Genomic DNA, 22,801 nt, shown 5'->3' with positions numbered 1-22,801 from the left:
AATAACATCTTACAATGAAAACCAATAATCTTCGGAATACGGAAATCTTTCCTAATTCTTTTAAAACTATTTGTTATTGCATTAAATATGAAAATTTTAAAATATACTAGAACAATATATTGTAGCATTTTATAATGTAGTTATATTTTTGAGAAATTTTATAATTTTGATTAAGTGATTATAACTAATTCCAATCAAGAGATATTATTTATAAAATCTCATATTGTAAATTAATTATTGTTATTAGAAAAGATTTAATAGCATTAATTTAGTTAAGGCCATTAAATTGATTCACATCAAATATTTAACAAGATATTCCAATTAAAACTGATATTTTTTGGAAAATGAAAAAAAAATATATTACATTAAGTTTGGGTATTTCAAAGATATATGTAAAAAAATAATAACATGACACATTTATAAAAGAAAATAATGAATTACGACTCATACACATTTAGGGGTTGTTTGGATGGGCTTATTTTATGCCCAGAAGTTTTTTGTAAGTTAAGCACTTCTGGGTTTTAAAAAACATGTTTGTTTGGGCTTTTGGGCAGAAGCAAAAGCTAATAAGAAAGCTGAAAAACAGTTTTTTTTTCAAAAGTTAGTAGTGTGGTGTTTTTGGAAAAAAAAACACTTCTCAAAAGCTGTTATAGAGATTGTTAAATTACTAAGTTACCCTTATCAAATAGAGGAATGGTTGTTTTTATACTTTTTGTTTATTAGTGGTTGTATATTATTATTATTATTAGTAGTAGTAGTAGTAGTAGTAGTGTATTAGTACATTTGTGTATTTTGTATTAGTATTAGTATTACTATTAGTGTTAGTATTATTATTATTAGTTTATTAGTATTAGTATTAGTATTAGTATTAGTATATTATTATTATTAGTACAATTGTATATTAGTATTAGTACATAAGTACATTTGTGTATTTGTATTAGTATTATATTACTATTACTATTAGTATTACTATTAGTGTTAGTATTAGTATTATTATTAGTATATTAATATATTAGTATTTGTATTTGTATTATTATTATTATTATTATTAGTGTTAGTATTAGTTCATTTGTATATTTGTATTAGTATTAGTTTTAATATTAGTATATTAGTGTTAGTATTAGTATTATTATGAGTATATTAGTATATTAGATTAGTATTAATATTAGTGTATTTGTATTTGAGTTAGTATTATTATTTATATTAATATTAGTATATTAGTATTAATATTAGTATGTTAGTATATTAGTATTAGTATATTACTATTTATATATGTGGTTGTATTATTATTAGTATATTAGGGTTAGTATTAGTATATTAGTATTAGTATCAGTGTTTATTAAAATAACTCAATGAATGCCTATTTTAGTAATTTGACATTGAAAATTTTTTTTAAAGAATGCACATCGAAATAACTTTACACATATAAAAGTACTTCTTCATTAACTTATCCAAACATAAAATATTGAAAAACATTTAACTTACTCTGAAAAGCAATTTTTTTAAAAATCCTTCTACCAAATTGAAAAAAAGCATTTTTTTTTTAAGCCAATCCAAACTAGGCCTTAATAAGATTTAACGAAGATGAATAACAAATTTTAAAGTTGGTTTCTCTTTTAATACAACTCATACAATTTTCTTTCTCGATATAATTTTGCTTTTCACATAACAACTTTATGCTCTCATGTATCTATAATGTTACAATTTAGTTTGTCATAGTTTTTTTACTTTTATAATTCGATTGTTCATTTATTTGTTGTTTCACTATGTTTCTTTTGTTGCAAATATCACATATGTTAGATATGTTCTTATTTGGATAAATTTGCAAATAGTGGAAAACCAAAGTAAGTGTTATAGCAAATGTTTTTTAATCTATTATGTTAAATTTAAAAAGCATAATAATTGAGTTTTGTACTAATTTATATTTTGATCAAGAATGTGCACAAAGAAAATTTTAGAATTGGTTGAAGACATAATAAATCAAACAGTGAAACTTAGGGCCCGTTTGGCATTTTGCAGGGAAAGTAATTGCATGTAAAGTCTTTGCAGGGAAAGACTTTGCATGCAATTACTTTACCTGCAAAATAACATTACAACGTTTGGTTATCCCAATCAAAATTGTAATTACTTTGCATGTAAACTTAATTCCCACGTTTGGTATGAACTTGTTTTCAATGTAAAATTAGGTTTATTCTCATTTTTGCCCTTAGTTGTTATAGTTACTAAATTTGGGTTTTTATTCAACTCTAATAATATTATTAACTTAGTCCAAATAATAATTAACCTATTCTTCATAAATTAAAAAAAAAAATCAAATGGGGTTTTTATGTTTTTTTAGTACACTAAAAAAAATATAGATTTAAACCACCATGTGTTCCTAATTGTCCATCATACAATTTTATTTGTTTCAATTCTTACATCTATTGCCTTGATTGATATTATCCAACAAATATTCATGACACATTCCATATGAACAATCACACATTAATAAATAGCTCAAAGTATTACCATAAATTCATAATCCAAACTCAAAAGTACGACAAAGTCTAGATATATTGTTTTAATTATCCAAAACATAAAATATCTTATCATGTTGGATTATTATTTCAACATAGATTTGATTTAATCAAAACAAAAATCCTCCAATAAAAATTTTATCCAAACAAATATGAAATTTATTTATCTTTGATCCATTTAAAATATGAATTTTACACCAAGAAAAATTTAACAAAAATTTAACACAAAATAATCTAACAAATTTGAGAAAAAAATATTACCAGGATTTCTCCGAAAGAAGCGACAACTCTCCGCCGAATTGGAAATATGATCGCGTTAGGTTTTTTCAAAGACAAAACAAAAAAGAAAGAGTTTTATGTAATAAAGGGTAGTTTGGTAATTTGACAATTACCAAACTTTCCCATCCAACGGTGTAAACACTTTCACACCACCCCCATGTGAATCACTTTCTCTAGTCAAGTAGAAAGTGATTACAAGGAGACCATATTATTTTTAAGAACCAAACGCTTGAAATAGATTCACCCCTCTTACTTTGCAGAGAAAGTAACAACTTTATATCATACTAAACGGGCCCTTAGTGTAAGACTTTGAGATTTTTTATTCGAACCCCACACAAATTATCAGTTTGGCTTTTGTTAAAATATATTTTAATGTAAGTGATTATAAAAAAAATAAAAACTATGCTTAGCATCACTTAGTTTATCCATTTATTTTTTTAATCATAATTAAATAAACCTGCATTTCAATTTTTTACACATTGTTCCTAATTGTTGAAATGTGCATAGAATGATGGGCATCACATCCTTTATAGTTTTTTGTTTGTTGTTTATTGTTATGCTTTTCCTAATAAATTTGCAATTTATCCACTTTTATCTAATAATAATAATCTTTGATGGATATAAGCTATAATGTAAAAAATCATGAAAATGCTTTCAGAACTCTATAAAGTAAACATTACTTTTATATTTTTTTACCTTATTATAAATAAAAATTATAATCAACATTTATTTCATACAAATGTCCATATTTTAATTCCATCAAAATTATAAAACCTCCCAAGCAAGCGAAGGAATTATACTAGTAATAATAATATCTAAAAGTGTAAAATGAAACAAAACCACATATAAGATTCAAAATTGCATTTAAGTTTAAACTAAACCTTACATTGTTTCAACCCGGCTTCAATCAGGGCCGTTCATCATCTTCATTTTCGCGTCGTTGCCCCTTTGGCTCTGCTTGAAACCTAAACTCCTTTCTCTCTCTCTCTCTAGTTCGCCGGCGACCATGCTCTCCGGCGATATCCCTCCCAACCAGACGATCTATATAAAGAATCTCAACGAGAAGGTCAAGAAGGAAGGTGTTCTTCGCTCCCTAGTCGCTCTATTCTCGATCTTGTTCTATCTTCTCTTCGGATTTCTAGGCTTTTCCCTAGGGTTTGGATTGTTGAGTTGATTTCTTGCATTTTTCTGGTTTTTGTGGCATTAATTTGTTTGTTTGGCAGAATTGAAGAGATCCCTCTATGCGCTCTTCTCTCAGTATGGAAGGATTTTGGATGTCGTGGCTCTCAAAACAACAAAGCTCCGTGGCCAGGCATGGGTTGTTTTTAGTGAAGTGACGGCTGCTAGCACTGCTGTGCGGCAGATGCAAAGCTTCCCCTTCTATGACAAACCATTGGTATGCATTAGCAATGTTGAATTGTGGAGAATTTTCCTTTCAAATTTGTATTTCTGTCGAGTTTTTTCTTAGTATTAGAAGTTAATCTTGATGGATTTAAAACAAAAGTGCTTCACTTTATTAGAGAATTCGTTAAGAATTACATTGAATGACTAGGCCTTTTAAAGGCTGGACTCCATAACTAGAAACAAACTTTTAAAGATAATCATTAATTTAAACTAAACTAATGAAGATAAGATAACACAAGATCTCTAAATGATAAGCTTTATCAGATTTGGGATTATTACTAACATCCCCCCTTAAACCAAATCTGTAAGACTAGCCATGCCTAAACTCTTCTTTAGCTTAACAAATGAATCAAATTTCAGAGGTTTAGTGAGGATATCAGCAACCTGGTCCTCTGATTTACAATAGAAAACTTCAATCTCTTTTTTGTTGACTTGATCTCTAAGAAAATGAAATCTCATGTCAATGTGCTTGCTTTTCCCATGAATGCCTGGATGTTTGGTTAAATTTATTGCAGAAATGTTGTCCACAAAGATTTTTGTAGGACTGTTAATTGGAACCTGAATTTGATTCATCACATTCCTCAACCAAATTGCTTGACATGCACAAGAAGCTGCTGCATATTCTGCTTCACAAGTAGATAAAGCCACAATGGATTGTTTCTTAGATGACCAAGATATTGCTGTAGAGCCAAAGTTGAACACATATCCAGTAGTGCTTTTCCTATCATCCTGATCACCCGCCCAGTCACTGTCAGAGTATCCCACAAGCTCATTCTTGTTAGAAGATTCATAGAATAAGCCATGATCTAGTGTGCCTTTGATATAGCGTAAAATTCTTTTAGCCACATGAAAATGAGATTGTCTAGGTCTCTCCATGTACTTGCTAATTAATCCAACACCATAAGAAATATCAGGTCTAGTATGTGATAAAAACACCCGAGACTACCAACAATACTCTTAAAAGTATATTGGATCAATCGCTGAGTCTTCTCCTTCCTTGAATAATTTGGTACCAACCTCTACAGGAGTACGTACAGGATTACAATCAAGCATCTGAAATTTATTTAGGATGTCTGTTGCATATTTTTGTTGATGAATGAAAATTCCATTTTTATTCTGAATTACTTCCAAGCCCAAAAAATATGACATATGACCAAGATCAGTCATCTCAAATTCTGAAATCATAGTTTTCTTGAATTCCTTGATCATATTTTGATTGTTCCCCATAAAGATAATATCGTCAACATAAAGACAAACAAATAATATGTCACCTGAATCAGTAATTTTCACATATAAAGCATGCTCACTTGGACACTTTAGAAGGCCGTTAGCTTGAAAGAAATCATCAATCCGTTTATTCCATGCTCTTGGGGCTTGTTTGAGCCCATATAATGCCTTCTTGAGTTTATATACTTTTTCTGCATTTCCTTCTTTTACAAACCCTGCTGGTTGCTTGACATAGACTTCTTCCTCAAGAGGACCATTAAGAAAAGCCGACTTGACATCCATTTGGTGGATATTCCACCTATTTTGAGCAGCCAGAGCAACAATTAATTTAACTGTTTCAATTCTAGCAACAGGGGAAAATACCTCTTGATAATCAACTTCAGCACGCTGTTCATAGCCTTTTGCTACCAATCTTGCCTTATATCTTTCTATCTGACCAGTTGGCTTGATTTTTGTCTTGAACACCCACTTCACATCAATTGCTTTCTTTCCATATGGTAGATTGGTTAGCTCCCAAGTTTTATTTTTTTCTATTGCTTTTATTTCTTCCTTCATGGCATTGATCCATTTCTCATTTCTAATAGCTTCTTCAAATTTGATAGGATCACAATCTGCAAACAATGCATAGTGAACTAGTTCTCCATCATTGTCAATAGCATTATCAGGAATTACCTCAAAGTTCCTTAGCCAAGAAGATGGTTGTACATTCCTCCTTGATCTTTGAGCTACAACTCCAAATTGATCTTCATTTGTAACAACTTCTACATCTTCAACTGAGGTAGTTTCTTCTTCAAGGATAGAAATCTTTTGTGAATTAGCTTCAGTATGATCACTCCAATTCCATGATCGAGCCGTCAAAGATCACATCTCTACTAACAAGAAATTTCTTTGTGATTGGGTTAAATAATCTGTATCCACCAAGATGGCCAGGGCTTGTATCCAACAAACACGGTCTTCTCTCCTCCGTCATCTAGCTTTTGTTCTTGTTTACTGCTGGTACATGGGCATATGCAATTGAACCAAACACCTTGAGATGTTTGACACTTGGTTTGAATCCACTCCAAGCTTCTTCAGGGGTAACATCTTCTAATTTTTTGGTTGGTGATCTGTTCAATAAATAAACAGAGCATGAAACAGCATCAGCCCAAAGATAGTTAGGCATACCTTTGGCCTTAAGCATGCTCCTAGCCATGTCCATGATTGTCCTATTTCTCCTTTCAGCAATTCCGTTGTGTTGAGGAGTATAACGGATAGTGACTTCATGTTCAATTCCATGCTCTGCACAATACTCAGCGAAATCATTAGACATGTATTCACCACCACCATCAGTTCTTAAGATCTGAATTGAATGCCCACTCTGCTTTTCAACCAGTGCTTGAAATTTTTTAAAAACTCCAAACACTTCAGATTTTTGCTGCACAAAATACACCCAGATTTTCCTGCTGTAATCATCAACAAAAGTAAGAAAATATCGATTCCCACCAATGGATGGTGTATTCATGGGTCCGCACACATCTGAATGCACAACTTCTAGAGGGTGAGAAGCATGCCAATTATTCTTAGTTGAAAAGGAATTTCTATGCTGCTTTCCAAGAATACATCCTTCACAGAATTGTTCAGGATGATCCAGTAAAGGCAATCCATTCACCATGTTCTTTTGAGCAAGCAATTTCAAACTTCTAAAATTCAGATGCCCAAATCTGAGATGCCATAACCATGATGCATCCTTAATAATAGCACTAAAGCAGTGATGTATATCAGTTCTTATGTCAATGCGAAACATTCTGTTTTTTGACATAACTGAATTAAGGATGACATTGCCACTTCTGTCAAGAATGGTTAAATGACCATTCTTCATCTCCATGCGATATCCTTTTTCAAGGAGTTGTCCCATACTCAGCAGGTTGTTTTTCATCCCTGGCACATAAAACACATCTGAGATAAATTGATGATCTCCATTCTTCAATTGTATCAAGATTCTACCTCTGCCCATAACAGGAATGATGCTATTATCTGCAAACTTAACAACTTTTTGTACTGATTCATCTAAATTCACAAAAAGCTCTTTTTTACCACTCATATGATTGGTGCATCCTGTGTCAAGATACCAAGTGTTGAAGTTATAATCTTCTTTGTCATTTGAAACCATTAGTAGTGCATGGTCTTCAAAGTCCTCTTCTTAGTGCAAAACCGAACTACTTCTCTGATTTCTTGTCTTGAGATACTTCGAAAGATAGCTTTTTGTTTTTTTGTTAAATCTGCACTCATTTGCATAATGACCAAATCGATTACATGCAAAACACTTAATGTTGTTTTTATCATACCTTCCTCTTCCTCGTCCATGGCTTCTTTGGGAATATCTACCTCTTCCTCTTGCACCAAAATTACTTCTTGTTCCATGTTCATATTTCTTATGCACAGCTTGATATCTGTTGTTTCCTTTAGCTTCCTTTTCTTGTTCTGATTTGATAGAAAGTTGAGCTTGAAAAGCCTTTTCAAGAGGTTTTTCTGAGAACTTTGCATTGATGCGTTGTTCATATGCTTCCAAAGAGCCCCACAACTCATCAACAGTCATGTCAGAAAGGTCTTTTGACTCCTCAATGGCAGTAGCAATGGGATCAAATCTGGTTGTGACTGTCCGCAAGATCTTCTCCACCAATGTTTGCTCTTCGACTTTGTCTCCATTGAGTCGCATCTTATTTGCCAAGGCCTGTACTCGAGATGTATATTCTGCCACAGTGTCTGTGTTCTCCATCTGTAGCAACTCAAACTGCCTTCTAAGAGTTTGAAGTCTCACCTTCTGAACTCTTTCAACACCTCTGTAGGATTTTGCAAGAATATCCCACGCCTCTTTTGCAGTATCCGCAACAGCTATCTTCTCAAAAATCTCATCATTAACTCCTTGATGGATGTAATAGAGAGCCTTCCGATCTTTCTTTCTGGCTTCTCGGTAGGTCTGTCTTTGAGCTTCAGTTGGATTGTTCTCCAAGGAAGGAACTCCATTTTCAACAACAGCAAGAACTTCTTGAAAATCAAACAACACCTTCATCTGCACACTCCAACGATTGTAGTTCTTCCCATCTAGAGTAGGAAGAGTGGGATTAATTGTGCCGCTGTTGTGATTCGCCATGGCTCTGATGCCAGATCTGATGGATTTAAAACAAAAGTGCTTCACTTTATTAGAGAATTCGTTAAGAATTACATTGAATGACTAGGCCTTTTAAAGGCTGGACTCCATAACTAGAAACAAACTTTTAAAGATAATCATTAATTTAAACTAAACTAATGAAGATAAGATAACACAAGATCTCTAAATGATAAGCTTTATCAGATTTGGGATTATTACTAACAAATCTGTGTGAAGAACAGTACTTTACACACTTTTCATTCTTTATATTGATTGTTGCAGAGGATTCAATATGCTAAGACAAAATCAGACTGTGTTGCGAAAGCGGATGGTTCATTTGTTCCAAGGGAGAAGAAGAAAAGGAAAGAAGAGAAAGGTGAAAATGTTTGGATTTTTTTTTAACTAATTTGTTTCCTCATCATTTTGTAGATTAACTTAGTTTCTACATTAGTATTGCCTTGCTTGTTTGGATTTCTTATAATGGCATTCAGCCTCATATGTGAATCTTTTGGATCATGATTGATGTTACTGTTTTTGTATGCATTCTGTTTCTTGGGCTATATTCTGTTTGAGTTGTCAAGCATGCTATTTCTATTGCCCCAAAATACTTTCCGTTGAAGAAGACTGAAATAAATGAAAGAGAAAATTATCTTTGCTTCTTTACCAACTTCCACCAGAATTGCCTGTGGCATTTGCCCAAACTGTCTTGTGTTGACTGCTATGTTGCCTTGATTACTTTCCTTAGTGCATACAAGAATATTAGAGTAGTTTTAGTAGCAATTAGTTTGACTTTGTGTAGTTGGTGCCTTAATACCACTCATGTTATAGTTAGACTTTTGTAAAGTATTATTGTTTATAGAAGGACAAATCTTTGTTCATCTGTTTGGAATACTTCTGCAATCTGTAAAAGTTGATTGTTACTGCTTGCTCAAATATGGATTTTGGTTTATTTATTTTGAAAATTTCCAGTGTTAACAAGCCACTTCTGCCACATGCTAGTGCCACCATGGCTGATAAAACATTTTTGGGTGAACTTATGGTAATATTTGGTTGGATGAGTTTCGTTTCTTTTATCATTGTATACGTACGTTGTATTTTCCAAAGCTTTACTGGAAAATGATGGCTGACAAATCAAGGTTGTATTTTTTCACGCTGATGCCTTTTGCTGCCTCATTCTGTTTCAGCTGCTGAGAAAAGAAGAAAGGCCGAGGAAACACAACAATCAGGTGTTGCTTCTAATGGTCAAAGCTTCCAAAGCAATGGTGGACCATCTGTAAGTTTCCTGCTATATTTCATATTTGCTAGAGGTTTTCTTCCAAATTTTGTTTTGGGTCTGTTCATTTATGAGGTAAATGCTTTACTGTTGATTACTATTATATCTTTTCCGTCAACTTTTGGATAGTTTTTTGGAATAGAAAGTTCATGTCAAATCATTTGTTCTGCCTTGCAGCGTATAATATTTAATGCCCAAAGTCTGCATGTAGTATGCTTGTGAGAATGTGGCATGCAACTTATTTTGTTTTGCCAGTCTTGGTTATTAGAAGGTTTATATGAATTGTTAGTTCATACAAAGGCATATCTTGGGTAAACAGCATCCTTTAATGGTTAAGAGAATTATGGCTACAGTTAACATAATTTGATGATGGGAATTATGGTATTGCCGAGCATTACTGGACGGAATCATGCGAAATCATATATAGAGATCTTGATTCTATCAAGTTTGTGTACTATCAAAGTCTCCTCGAATATGCTCCTTATATTCATGGATCCTATCAAATTAGTTAAATGACTTTCGGCCTTAAATTCTTGTAATCTCCAATGGGTAATGTTTTTGATCTTGCTTGGATCTAACATGAGCCTGTCCTACACACAACCCTCTCTGTTGCTTTATCTACACTATAAAATGAGGTTATGAATTCTATTAAGTTTATTCCCTGGATTCAATAAATTAACTACCATCTTCTACTTCAAATAACTAATATTTTCAATTATTTCATTTTATTAATTATGAAGGGGGTAACTCTATGTACAATTTCAATGGTAAGAAGATGGTTAAAGTCAATAGAGGTCATATGCTAAAGTTGAAGTTCTAGTGACATATCTTCCAGGACTTGGTAAGGGTAACACAAAAAAGAAGCTGCAGTGGGAGCTACTGGCTGTCACAAAAATAGAAGCTCATAATTTGTCTTTGTTAATATCAAGGGTAGCGACCAAGCAGGATGGTTAGAATGATTGAAAACCAACTCATATGGAGTCCCTTTTCTTGTTCTACACAGTGTAATATACATTTAAACCATTGATGAGTATCTGGATAAAGAAGACCGTTTTGTTATGTGCATATATAATTAAACAAATTTAATGACTTTAAAATTTTATAGTCTCCACTCTAGGAGTAATATATGACTGGAATATGTCATCTCCATATTCATTGTTCTCTGGAAGCATTTAACTTATCATAATTTTCAGAACGTAAAACACATTTCATTATTGGAACCTGCAAAAAAACCAAAAAAACATCATGCTATAAGATTTCAGTAGCCTTGATTGTCATGCATTTATATCCCCTATTGAATGGCCAGAACTTAGGAAAGATCAAGTTAGGGTATATATGATATTATGTAAAATTTTTCAAATAATAGTTTTCTTGAGTTAGCTTCTCTCTTGTCCTGTGTGTGTGTGATGGTGGGGTGGAGGGGCGGTTCAGGGCTTTTGTACCAAGCATGTAGGATGAATGAACTAATTTACTTTCCTGTCGATTTACTTTGCGAACCATAAATGCTTAACTATCCAGCAATACTTATTGTAGATAACCTTTAATTAATATTTGATAGCATGCAGAAAGCATGTACATATGTCCTGTTACCGCAAAATTTGCAGTGGTTTCTCTCTTATTTCTTTTTGATAACCTCATGCACTTATTATTAGTCGCATCTAAATTTCTAACATGTGCTTGAAAATTTCTTGGAGATGAGAATGAAGCTTAAAATTTTTCTCTTCCCAAACTGGTAGCCAACATATGATTTTGTCTTCATAGGTTTCACAAACATCAAATCAAGGAAAGCCACAGGAAGCTGCCACACCCAACAACATCCTTTTCATCCAGAACTTGCCCTTTGAAACAACAAGTGCCATGCTACAAATTCTTTTCCGAGAATATCCAGGCTTCAAGGAAGTTCGCATGATAGAAGCAAAGCCGGGCATTGCCTTTGTTGAGTTTGAGGATGATATGCAGTCATCCATTGCCATGCAGTCCCTTCAGGGCTTCAAGATCACTCCTCAGTACCCAATGGCTATCACCTACGCAAAGAAATGATCACTTTGTTTAGAAATCCTTGTTACATTGTTCTGCAATTTTTTAAAGAGTAATCATCAACTGTGCAACCATATTTTTCTACCACCCAGACCATTGTAAGTTCTCAACTGATGCTTTTATATCCCTTAGTTTACAGTAACCTTTTGGAGCTTGCTGGATATATTTAGTGTGACGCCGTGGCTGTGGCCGCAGGTCAGGAATTCAGTCATATATCTTGCTTACCTCTCCTGTTCTCGAACAAGCTTATTGATGCTCAGTAAATGTTGATCAATTTAATGCTTATTATCACCACTGTATTGTATTTTTGTTTGTCGGCAATCTGTAGTTATACTTGTGTTAAAAAATTAAGTATTTCAAGGAAACTTATTTTGCTAAAAAATAGAAACATTCAAATGGTGTGATGTAGCCTGTCTGGAACTAAGGTGTCATTAATTTTCTTTTTCCCTCAATGATACCTTTGTTCTGCTGGTTATCCTTGTTTGTTGATGATGATGGAGGAGCATTACCTAGCAAATCAACACACACAAAAATCTAGTGAGTATATTACAAGGAACATAAACCTTTAAGGCAAAGACAAAATCATATGCAGTCATCCATATGCATAGAATATGACCTAGGTTAGGTGTCGTTGCATCCATGATGAAGTTATACAGTTAATGGTGGGGCCTCCTTCTCATTATTCCATATATATGTATATATATATTATTGATTAATATTGGGCAAAAGGCTTATTTTAGTGTAGTAAGTTGTAAGTGATTCCTTTACAAGTATCCCAAAGGCTTATACAAACAAGGCCTTTATGTAGAGTAAAAGAAATAAGGTGATATTTTTCAGCATAAATATCAAAGTGCTTACACTCTAAATACGCATGGTATTAATCCACATAACTTTAGAAACACTTCTTGAAAAGGTAATGGAGAAATGAAATCATAGAAGATGAATGAATGTGTTTTACTTTGTTAAATTTTTTTTAATCTCAATGATCACCTCTAAAGTCCGGATGAAAACCATGTCTGTATATATATATATATATATATGAAAAAAAAACCTTTTCCCTCAATTTACTTTAAAGAGCTTTTCTAAACATCTTAAAAGCCCTTTTGAAGTTTCTTTTGCTTTTCTTATCAAAGGAGCTTAAAGAACTTTTAAGAAAAGAAAGCCTGTTTTAATCTTAAAAAACACTTAAACAAACAGATCATACAAAAGAAATATTAAAAACTCAAAACTCCAATCAATTAAAGACTTCTCTTGACCCATTATTCACTATTTATATTACTATAATTTCTAATTCATTGAAACCAATGGGACCACCAAAGCAAATCATCTTCCCATGAGCCCCAAAGATCAGCTAGGAGACACACATACTCCTGGACCAGACCAATTGCCAGCTTTTAATTAATAAATAAATCATTTAATTAAAATAATAATAATAATAATATCAATTCACTTACGTCGCACTTGTTGACCCAATGCAGCTACCAATCCCTCGTGCCTGCACATCGATGCTGTGATTTCAGTTATTATTCCTTCTTGCAAAACCAACCCCACTTCTTTTATATATATATATATATACATTATTTTATATATTAATTTATAAATATAGAACAAATGTAGAACTATATATGGTTATATCCGATTCTTATTTAACATGTGATAATTTCAGTTTTTTTTATATAAAGTGAATAAATAATGAATTTATTAAAAAAAATCAAGGAGCTCTAAGTAATTATGAAGAATTTATGGATTCTACGGCCGAGATTTAATGTGGCGCGCTGTGGAATATGATAAGGAGTGGGGCTCCCGCGGGTGCAAATTAACTCCTAGATTTATTGTCCGTTCTCGCCGGGCCTTCCTCAGTTTTCGCTCGGAAAAAAAGGGACAAAAAAGAGGGAAAAAAAATCTAACTTTTTCTCTCTTTGGAGAGCTCTAATGGCGGAAGCTTAGGGAATCGGAGGAGGGATTCGTGGGATCGGGTGGTGTTTTGGGAGGAGGTATGCCGACGATTCGGTACCAGATTAGGAATGAGTATGGGCTGGCGAGCTCGGAGCTCTACCAGGCAGCGGATAGAGATGATCCTGAGGCCATCCTTGAGGGAGTTGCCATGGCGGGTCTCGTTGGCGTGCTACGCCAGCTCGGAGATCTCTCGGAGTAAGCTTATGTTACTCCATTTGTTTTTTTCTTTCTATTTGGTTTCATGGAATTGGGAATGTAGGGTTTGGGGGGGAATGCGGGGGCATTAGTTGGTGAATGCTGTGGTTTGGGGAGTAGATATAGGATTTTAGTGATCAGAGATGGTGTTTGATGCTGCTTTTAGAATTTTTGCTTGTAAATTAGGTTGCTTGGTTTACCTTTGGCTGTTTATTTGTTAAGTTGGAAGCATGTTAATTGTGGAAGATTATTGAGAAGATGTGAACAAAAAAAGGTGAGAGATTGAGCTCAAAATTGAGTTCTTATGCGTGTAGTCAACTTGAATGCTAAGGGTGGGTTGGGGCAAGTATTAATTTTATTTTAATTTATCATAAGGCTTTATCCCCTTTGAGCTACATTCTTTTTTTGTTGTTTTTTGGTTGTTTGAAGGCCCACTTATTTGGAATAGAGTGAGCTTTGATTCTAGCAGCTTGGCTTTTGCGTTTATGAATCACTCTTCTTTGGTGAATAATTGGTCTGAAGGATGGAGCTTGTGGAAAAGCATTGGTCGGTAGAATTGTTTTATAAGGCTGCTGAAGCTACCATTAAGAACTTTTGAAATTATAGAGGCTCAACCATATGTAATTTTTGTATTTAATCAAGAAAAGGAAGAGTAATGGTTTTGCTTTATCTATGTTAAGTTTGATTCCTTTGGTTCCTTCCAGGATATTTGTCTGTGGTACCACAGAGTTGATTATTGCAGTGACGGAAAAGTTTCTTTGAACTTCAACCAGTGTGGGCATGAATGCTGATTTAGAGCCATATGCTAATAAATCGATATCTACTTGTATGAGGTCCCAATTACAAGCAGTGTATTTACATCTAAGGAATTTTCCTAGCTCACTGAGGCATTGTACTTAGTTCTGTATGCGACCATTCTGCTTTCTCTTTAGTTGTGGTAGATAATAGAATGAATACTATAGCGCCAACCTTTAATTCAGACCTGCCAATAGAAGTTTAATCTAACCTGTAACAGAGTTATGGTCTTGAAATCATTGATGTGCTCACAACCCACTAGCGGTTAACCCAAACACAGGATCTCTTGGACATCCCCAGGGCATCTTGCTGCTGAACCGCCACTACCCACAATGGAGATATGATTGCATGGCATATTGCATACATGGAGTGGAAATGTAAATCATTTGCATTAAAGATCAAATGAGATGTTTATACCAAGGGTGTCTCAAGTGATCTTTTTCCTGCATGATCAGTTTATAGTGGTCCTGCAGTGATCTTGCTCAACCATTGCTCAAAACCCTCAGAGGATAAGATTTAATTGATTTTTTTGCATAACAGTATCGAGGATTTAATTAGCAGAGCATGTCCTAGTTCAGTTCAATCTGATATAGTAAAACTCCACTCAGACTTAATGTTCTAGCTCATGCCATAACCTGAAAGTCATGTTCAATTTCATCGGATTTCTTATTTGGAATTGTCATGTCTGACAGCTTTGACAGATGCGCATACTGCAGAATCATTTCTTTCCCTTAAAGGAAATTTGAGTTTTTGTTTCTCTAAAAATCTTTTCATCTTGTATGATCACTAATATTGGTGTGCCATCAGGTTTGCTGCAGAGATATTCCATGATTTGCATGAAGAAGTCATGGCCACTGCTGCTAGAGGACATGGCATGATGCTTCGTGTCCAACAGCTAGAAGCAGAGTTTCCATCTATTGAAAAGGCATTACTTTCACAGACCAATCAAACAGGTTTTGCTCAAAATACAGGTTTGTATACAATTTTATTTCTTTTCAGCTCTAAATCTTCTTTATTTTGGCTACAAGAATCCTCTCTCCTGATTCCATGACAAATATTAAAGACTGGATCGAAACTGTGATTTTTTTTTAATTAATTCTGCATTGATTTTTCTGATTGGCATGATTGTTTCTTGACCCTTTAAAGCATGCATGAGATTTGCATTGCCTTATGCATGCTCTCTTCATTTACTCTTGTAACTAATTTTACATTTTCCTCCTTTGATATAACTATGCCTGTGAGTTTGCTGCATAATCAATCTTAAGCCAGGTAAAGGAGGATTTTGTAGTTTGATGACCAGTGTAAAACTTGATCACGTCTTGGGGGCTTCTTTGCTAGAAATATGTTGAGTCAGGACTCAGGCATAGATGTTGTATTAGTTAGCTAATATGTTGTTGACACTTAGTTGTGGAAGAAAGGTAAGTGCAGGAGAATAATATGCATCTAACAGTAAAGAAATAGTAGATCTAACAGTAAAGAAATAGTATATCTAAATTTATAGAATTACGGAAAATCTTCTTGACCGCTAATCTTTTTATTCTTCACAATTAAACATACATTAATTTCATAATTTTGCAGGTGTCGACTGGCATGCTAATCTTCAATGCAATCAGAATTTAATCACAGGAGGAGATATGCCTCGCTTTATTCTGGACTCTTATGAAGAATGCCGTGGTCCTCCCAGATTGTTTACGTTGGATAAGTATGAAAATTTATGTGCTTACAGCTTGGAATAAAAGTTTGTGAAATTCTAATTTTCTGATGGTGCTATCTTTGTCCATCAGGTTTGATATTGCCGGTGCGGGGGCATGTTTGAAAAGGTACTCTGATCCGTCTTTCTTTAAGACAAACTCAGTGTCTTCAGATAAGATTGAAAAAGAGGTTCAGATTGAAAAGAAGTCTCGAAAAATTAAGGTAAGTCTGTCAAACATGAAGTTATTTATATACTGCCTGATATGTGTTGCTGGTTCCTTGCAAATCATTGATAAAAGGTTTACAAATCCTTAGAACTTCGTGGGAAGTATCCCTGGAGGCAAACTAATAGCCATCATGTCGATTATAATTTCACCATTGGCATCATACAGTCATGAAACAAATTGAAGTTTATGTGAACAAAAAATTGTTTACATTCCATTGTTCTGACTTCTGAGAGTTAGCCCCTTATTGTAAGTTACACCACCATTGATATTTGTATCTGGCTATTAACCTTTGGACCTATATTCAGAGTTTTTGCATGTGTCACAGTGGATTTCTGTGTTATATCAATGTTCATTCACTTATGTTCTATTTTTATTCAAGCTATTTCATATTCAAGGACATTATTGCTGTTTATAAATTTTGTGCCCCAAATAGTTGCAATTAGAGGTTCACATGCAACCTTGGTCAAGGCTTGAGCATATCTTTGTCAAAAGCGACACTGATAATATCAGGTTTATTGTCGGGGACTGTTGTCTACTAGTTCAATTAAAATCAGCAATGGTTAGGAATTTGAATGTGCAATTGATAAATTATACTATGCAAATATTAATGCCTTTAATTATGACTAAGTCAGAGTTGACTAATGATCTTTTTAGGCAAAAAATAACTAACTGGATGTAGTTTTTAAAAGACATGTCCTAATATGATAATCTTTCATCCTAATTACACGTTCCTTTTTGTGTTGACTCTATTTGGATTTCTTTGGCCCATGTTATGAATATAAAGTTATGCTTAAAAATGCTCCCCCTCAATTTGATATTTATTTTGACCACATTCTTGCTTCCTGAGCAGAAGAAGGGCCCTCGTTTGAGGAATGGTGCAACTCTTGAATCTTTATTGTCACCCCGTAAAAATGCAAAGTAATTTTCTCTTTCCTCAACATTATTCTTCTATGGATGTAGTTTATAATATGTCAATTTTCATATATAACCGGATTGTTATTTGCTTGCAGTTCACAGCTAGTAAATTCTGCAGAAGTTTCTGAAACAATTCCCATAAGGCGTGTGAAATTAAAACATAGAAACTTAAATGATCCAACCTCAGGTAGTGGAAAAAGCTATATGGAAAATTTTATTGAAGTTCATTTGCCTGAGGAGAAAGGTTTTAAAAATTCTAAGAGTCACAACCATGTGATGAAGAAATCATTTGATTCCAGTGAATCAGTTCCTGAAGAAAATGAGGTTTTCATTGATAATTCAGTTAAAAGTCCATCATTCAAAGGGAAAACCCCAACTCAGTTACCTTTTGAACAAAAGGTGATAGTTGTACCAGCCAACAAGCTTGACAATCATGATGAAGATTTATTTGAATCACTATCTGAACCAGTTTGTGAAGTACAAAGTGAAAAGAAAGCCTTCGCTGAGATAGAAAACAAACTATTTAGGAGTGCTAATGGTTCTCATCCTAGTGAGTTGGAAAAGAGCCTGCCACCAGTTCAGGTACTGGATCAGAATCAGCTGTCAATTGATGCTGAGTTCGGAGAAAATGGTCATCCTGATGGTTATATGTCTGATGATGTTACCAGTGAGATGGAAAAGTACATGGATGCCCTGAATACAATGGAGTCAGAATTAGAGACAGATTCTGAAAGCAAGGCAAGAAGAATGGCTGGCCAGTTAAATCTGGAGCAGCAACTGGTCAATTGTAATGAAGAAGTATTGGAGTTACAATGTCACTCTCTGGGGCGTGATTCAACTCAGAACTCTACAGTCTCTTTGGCTGATTTTGTCAATAGAAGTGCACCAAGTACTTCTGATTTAGATACTGTTGATAATATGTCTGATTCACAGCCACCTCAAGACATGGTTGATTCTGATATGCCTACTAGTTCAGTGGTATACCCGGATGAAATCCTGGAAGCTTCTGCTGAAGCTATCTATAGAAATGTGGAAGATGTGGAACATGAAACTTCAGAAAATATAGTCTCTGATGAAATTTATGATGCGGTGGGATCTAATATTACAAATGTAAGGCTGGAAACCACAGAAGCATCTGCTAGTTCGTGCATTATCACAGAAACAATCAGTAGAAATGTGGAAGATATGGAACAAGGAACTCCAGAAAATATAGTCTCTGATGAAGTTTATGATTTCCTAGGGTCTGATATGATGAATGTAAGGTCTGAAATCGCAGAGGCATCTGCTAGTTCGTGCGTTACAGATCTGACCACTACTCACCAATTGGCACCTCTAGAAAGCACCAATGAAGAAGCACAATCTGTGATTTTAGACCAAATCAAGCTGCCTTCTGGTTATGCGAAAGACACCTTTGAAGTTCCTGAGCATTTGCATGATAATTTATCAAGCACCACAGAGAACATTGAACTTCCTTCCCAATTAACCACTGAGATAGGGCCTCCTGAACTCCCTGAAAAATCTGAGATCCTTTTGGATGCCCCACTGGGTGAGAATGATATCACAAACTCAATCCTTGAGGGAACAGAGAGTCCAAAAATTATTGATCATACAACTTCTGCCAAAGAGCAAACTTCGGAAGTGACAGCAGCCATCTTTGACAAATCTGACCATCTTTCTCAAACACATGGAAATGTTCTTGATGAAGACAGTTTATCTTGGCTTGGCAAGCCTCTGAGTCCATCTACTTTTCCAACAGAAGAGCCGGAAAAGATACCAGAGATAGATGAAGCTGATACTCAATTTGATGCATCAACAACCGTAGCTGCTTTTAACCAAGATCACAGTTCCACAGGTGTGCAACCTGAGTATTTGCTTGCAGGAATGGAGAGTGTTGGACCAGTTGAGGATTTGGCATGTTCATTATCAATATTAGTCCCAAAAGATGCAGATGACAATGCTGAAGGTAATAGTCAGCCAGCTAATGTGCTTCCTGCTGAATTGGATAGCCTATCTGATCCTGCTGAACATCAATCCTCCAACATTATCAACTCTGAGGTGCTAAAATCTCTGTTTCCAAATGAGGGGACCCCGCAAAATTTTTCTTCTGATTGTGAGAAGAACAATGTGTCTGCAGATTCTGAGGATATGAAACCATTATTTGGTTGTGATGGGCTTATTGTCGAAGCTGATAGTGATACACATGACCCTCTCACATTTTCTTCTGAGGAAACTGACTTCCGTGCAGAGTCCCAAGAAGATTATGTTGCTGAAGAAGCTGTTCCAAATCAATCTAAAGTGAGCATCAATGAGTTATCTGATCCAAAGGATTTAACTGCACTGGATTCTGAAACCACTAGAAATGTTCTTCCTTGTTTTGAGGTAGAAGATCAGCAGTTACCAGCGCCAACTATTTCCACCTCTGAATTTTTTGTTGAAGATTCATTTACTGCTATTGGGGAGCCATTAGATGGTGTTTGCCATTCACTTCTGTCTGGAGATGCCCAAACAGATTTGAATTCCTTTAATGATGATGAGATACATTCACCGAGAAATGTAGATTTGTCATCAATGTTGGGTTCTGATGAATTTATGAAGGAAGACTTGTCGACTGTTAATTTTCTTTCAGGGCCTGCAATTTCAGTTGAAGCATCAAAGGTAGAAGATGCCAGTGAGGCAAATGTTATGTATTCACAAGAAGGTGGTGAGCATCATCAGCAGTGTGATACACTACTTGAAAGTGGGGCAGTAGTTGAACAAAGCGATGGAGATCCGAAGCAAGAATTGGATTCTTCTGCCACTGTAAGTAGGGACAATGATTGTGAGTCAGCTTTACCTATTTCAAACATAGAGGATTCTACTCCTGTGTGCAGCTCTGAAGTTCCTCCTACCTGCTTGGGTTTTGATGCTTCAGCTGCAGCACCACTGTTTCCTCATAGCATTGGCCTGGTTCCTTCTGAAACTACACCCAAGTTTGCAGGCACTTATCTGGGAGAACCAGTCTCTATCTTTCCATCGGAAGGTATTGCAAACACACCACCACTTCCTCCTCTTCCCCCACTGCAGTGGAGAATGGGAAAGCCTCAATATTTCTCAAAGTCAGATGGAAAGACAGAGCAAACTTTCATGAGACAAAATCCATTTTCAGACCTAGCTACTGAAGATAAGAAGCATCCAAACTGTTCTGAAAATGCTAATATTGAAATGTTTCAGCTGGACAATTTGTTTGCTACTTTTCCACCAATAGGAAGTGACAATATACAACATGGCTCTATGGCTTCAGTAGGGAAAGGAGTACATCCTTTGAGATTGGTGGATCTTCCACCAATTGCTGATGATGCTAGACATCCAGAATCTAGTTATGATGTGGTGGGGGAAGGAATGCCAAAACCATCTGAATCTTTTTCAGTGTTGCCTGCTGTAGAGGAGGAAGGGCTATTTCAGCATCTCCCCTCATTACAGGCTGAAAGATCACAAGTGTCAGAGTTGTCAGGTCGACAGCCAACACTAGATGATGAGAGATCCAGGCTTGATCAGTTGCTACCAAGAGTAGACACAGACAGCGGGCACCAAAGTACCATTACGAATGAGAGAAATGTTATACAGTCACCTGACACATTCTTGGAAATGCCAACTATTGATGATGATGTGCGCCATTTCAGCTATGGAGTTTATGGAAGTGAAAACATGCAGCTCATGCAGTTGTCAATGCCCCAACAATTTGGAGAACCCAAGCTGTCTCAACATGATTTTCTATATTTACATGGAAACTCCTATGTTCAATATGGTGTTACTTTCCCAGCAATAGAAGATGAAAAACCAAATGGGAAGCTTTCATCCATTCGTGCCCGCCCCAGAGATCCTTTGATAGAGGCTGTGGCTTCCCATGATAAGAGCACGGTAATGTCTGTTTTCTGGAATCTCTTTTGTTTATAGAGAAGAATATTCTTCCTGCTACAAAACCGAACTGATTTTTTTTGTGTGATGGCGATTGTTCTGCAGTTGAGAAAGGTATCAGAAATGGTCCAACCATCCACCAAGCCCAAGGAGGATGATAGGAATTCATTATTGGACCAGATAAAGAATAAGGTGTGTGTTCTGAATTGTTGTATCTTTGCTTCTCTGTTTGATCAGCCATATTTTATTTGTTTTTACTCAGATTTACATTGTAATTGCAGTCTTTTAACCTAAAACCCACCGTGGTTACAAAGCCTAGCATGAAGGGTCCTGCAACAAACATTAAGGTTGCTGCTATCTTGGAGAAAGCAAATGCAATTCGGCAGGTCAGTTCAACTTACACTGCAAAAAAAAACATGTTTTTTTTTTTTATAATTTTCACTTTATATTTCGTTTTCATGTCATTTGTCCATCTTAGCAAGATATCTCTTTAAATAGGCATTTGTGGGGAGTGATGACGACGATGATGATGGAGATAGTTGGAGTGATTCTTAGGAAGTGTTATATCAAGCTTTTGAATCCAACTTATATCGGTTTAGTGAAAACACAAAATGGGTGAGTAGACAGAGTCACAGAGGGCTAGACAAAGCTAGAATAGCGCAATATCGCAGTGTTAGCCAATCAATACCTGTGTGAACTGTGAAGTACTCCCGTTGTACAAGCAATCATGTATAGTGGTGCTATTTGTACCCTTCACTATATTCTCAACAAAAATGCATTAGAAAATTATCTTGTATCATCCTAGTGATTTCCGGAAAGCTTTTGGAGACGATATCGTTGTGCTCAGTGTAAAATTGTTGTATCGAGAAAAATTTTGAGATGTAGCGATTGGAAAATCAGGAGGTTATGTTGGTGGGCAGAGTATGTATTTTTCTTTATGTTATTCAATATGAAAGTTATGTACAGACAAACTTCAATATCTATTGAGCAAATGAGTAGACAAGTCATTTGTGATGGTTTATTTGCAGATTCCAGCATACTACAATCTGATAATTTCTCATTTTCATTCTGTATTTCAAAGTTTCGGTATCCATTAAATTGTGCATGTCCTGCTCCTCATACTTCGTATCTCACTAGTTATCATAAGTATGTTCACAGGAAACTACATTACTTAATATATAAATCAGACCGTAACTGGTGCAACATCATATCCGGCTATTTTTTTTGACACCTTGTGAAGCGCTTTGTCGCAAATATATATATA

The 22,801-nt window shown here is 34.9% G+C and overlaps 2 protein-coding genes across 2 annotated transcripts; both read left to right on the top strand.

Moving 5' to 3' along the window:
* Window positions 1-3,678: 3,678 nt before the first annotated feature.
* LOC120249949 (U2 small nuclear ribonucleoprotein B''-like) lies at window positions 3,679-12,148 on the top strand. Its single transcript, XM_039258662.1, has 5 exons — window positions 3,679-3,874; window positions 4,019-4,191; window positions 8,836-8,929; window positions 9,738-9,826; window positions 11,588-12,148. The coding sequence occupies exons 1-5, from the start codon at window positions 3,802-3,804 to the stop codon at window positions 11,864-11,866; spliced, it is 708 nt and encodes a 235-aa protein (XP_039114596.1). The 5' UTR covers window positions 3,679-3,801; the 3' UTR covers window positions 11,867-12,148.
* Window positions 12,149-13,724: 1,576 nt separating this feature from the next.
* On the top strand, window positions 13,725-22,558 carry LOC120250645 (SCAR-like protein 1). The gene is made up of 9 exons (XM_039259472.1): window positions 13,725-14,014; window positions 15,617-15,780; window positions 16,388-16,511; window positions 16,594-16,723; window positions 17,579-17,646; window positions 17,739-21,540; window positions 21,643-21,729; window positions 21,819-21,923; window positions 22,036-22,558. The coding sequence occupies exons 1-9, from the start codon at window positions 13,860-13,862 to the stop codon at window positions 22,090-22,092; spliced, it is 4,692 nt and encodes a 1,563-aa protein (XP_039115406.1). The 5' UTR covers window positions 13,725-13,859; the 3' UTR covers window positions 22,093-22,558.
* Window positions 22,559-22,801: the final 243 nt, after the last annotated feature.

The sequence above is a fragment of the Dioscorea cayenensis genome, chromosome 19, assembly GCF_009730915.1.
Source record: "Dioscorea cayenensis subsp. rotundata cultivar TDr96_F1 chromosome 19, TDr96_F1_v2_PseudoChromosome.rev07_lg8_w22 25.fasta, whole genome shotgun sequence".
Classification (NCBI taxonomy): domain Eukaryota; kingdom Viridiplantae; phylum Streptophyta; class Magnoliopsida; order Dioscoreales; family Dioscoreaceae; genus Dioscorea; species Dioscorea cayenensis.
This window is presented reverse-complemented; position numbering and strand designations above follow the sequence as displayed.

Excerpts from the sequence above, each read along its gene's own strand:
- LOC120249949 (XM_039258662.1), top strand. The coding sequence starts at position 3,802 with ATGCTCTCCGGCGATATCCCTCCCAACCAGACGATCTATATAAAGAAT. Across the intron at positions 4,192-8,835 it reads CCTTCTATGACAAACCATTG|AGGATTCAATATGCTAAGAC; the intron begins GTATGCATTAGC and ends TGATTGTTGCAG. Across the intron at positions 8,930-9,737 it reads GAAAAGGAAAGAAGAGAAAG|CTGCTGAGAAAAGAAGAAAG; the intron begins GTGAAAATGTTT and ends ATTCTGTTTCAG.
- LOC120250645 (XM_039259472.1), top strand. The coding sequence starts at position 13,860 with ATGCCGACGATTCGGTACCAGATTAGGAATGAGTATGGGCTGGCGAGC. Across the intron at positions 15,781-16,387 it reads AGGTTTTGCTCAAAATACAG|GTGTCGACTGGCATGCTAAT; the intron begins GTTTGTATACAA and ends ATAATTTTGCAG. Across the intron at positions 21,730-21,818 it reads TGGACCAGATAAAGAATAAG|TCTTTTAACCTAAAACCCAC; the intron begins GTGTGTGTTCTG and ends TTGTAATTGCAG.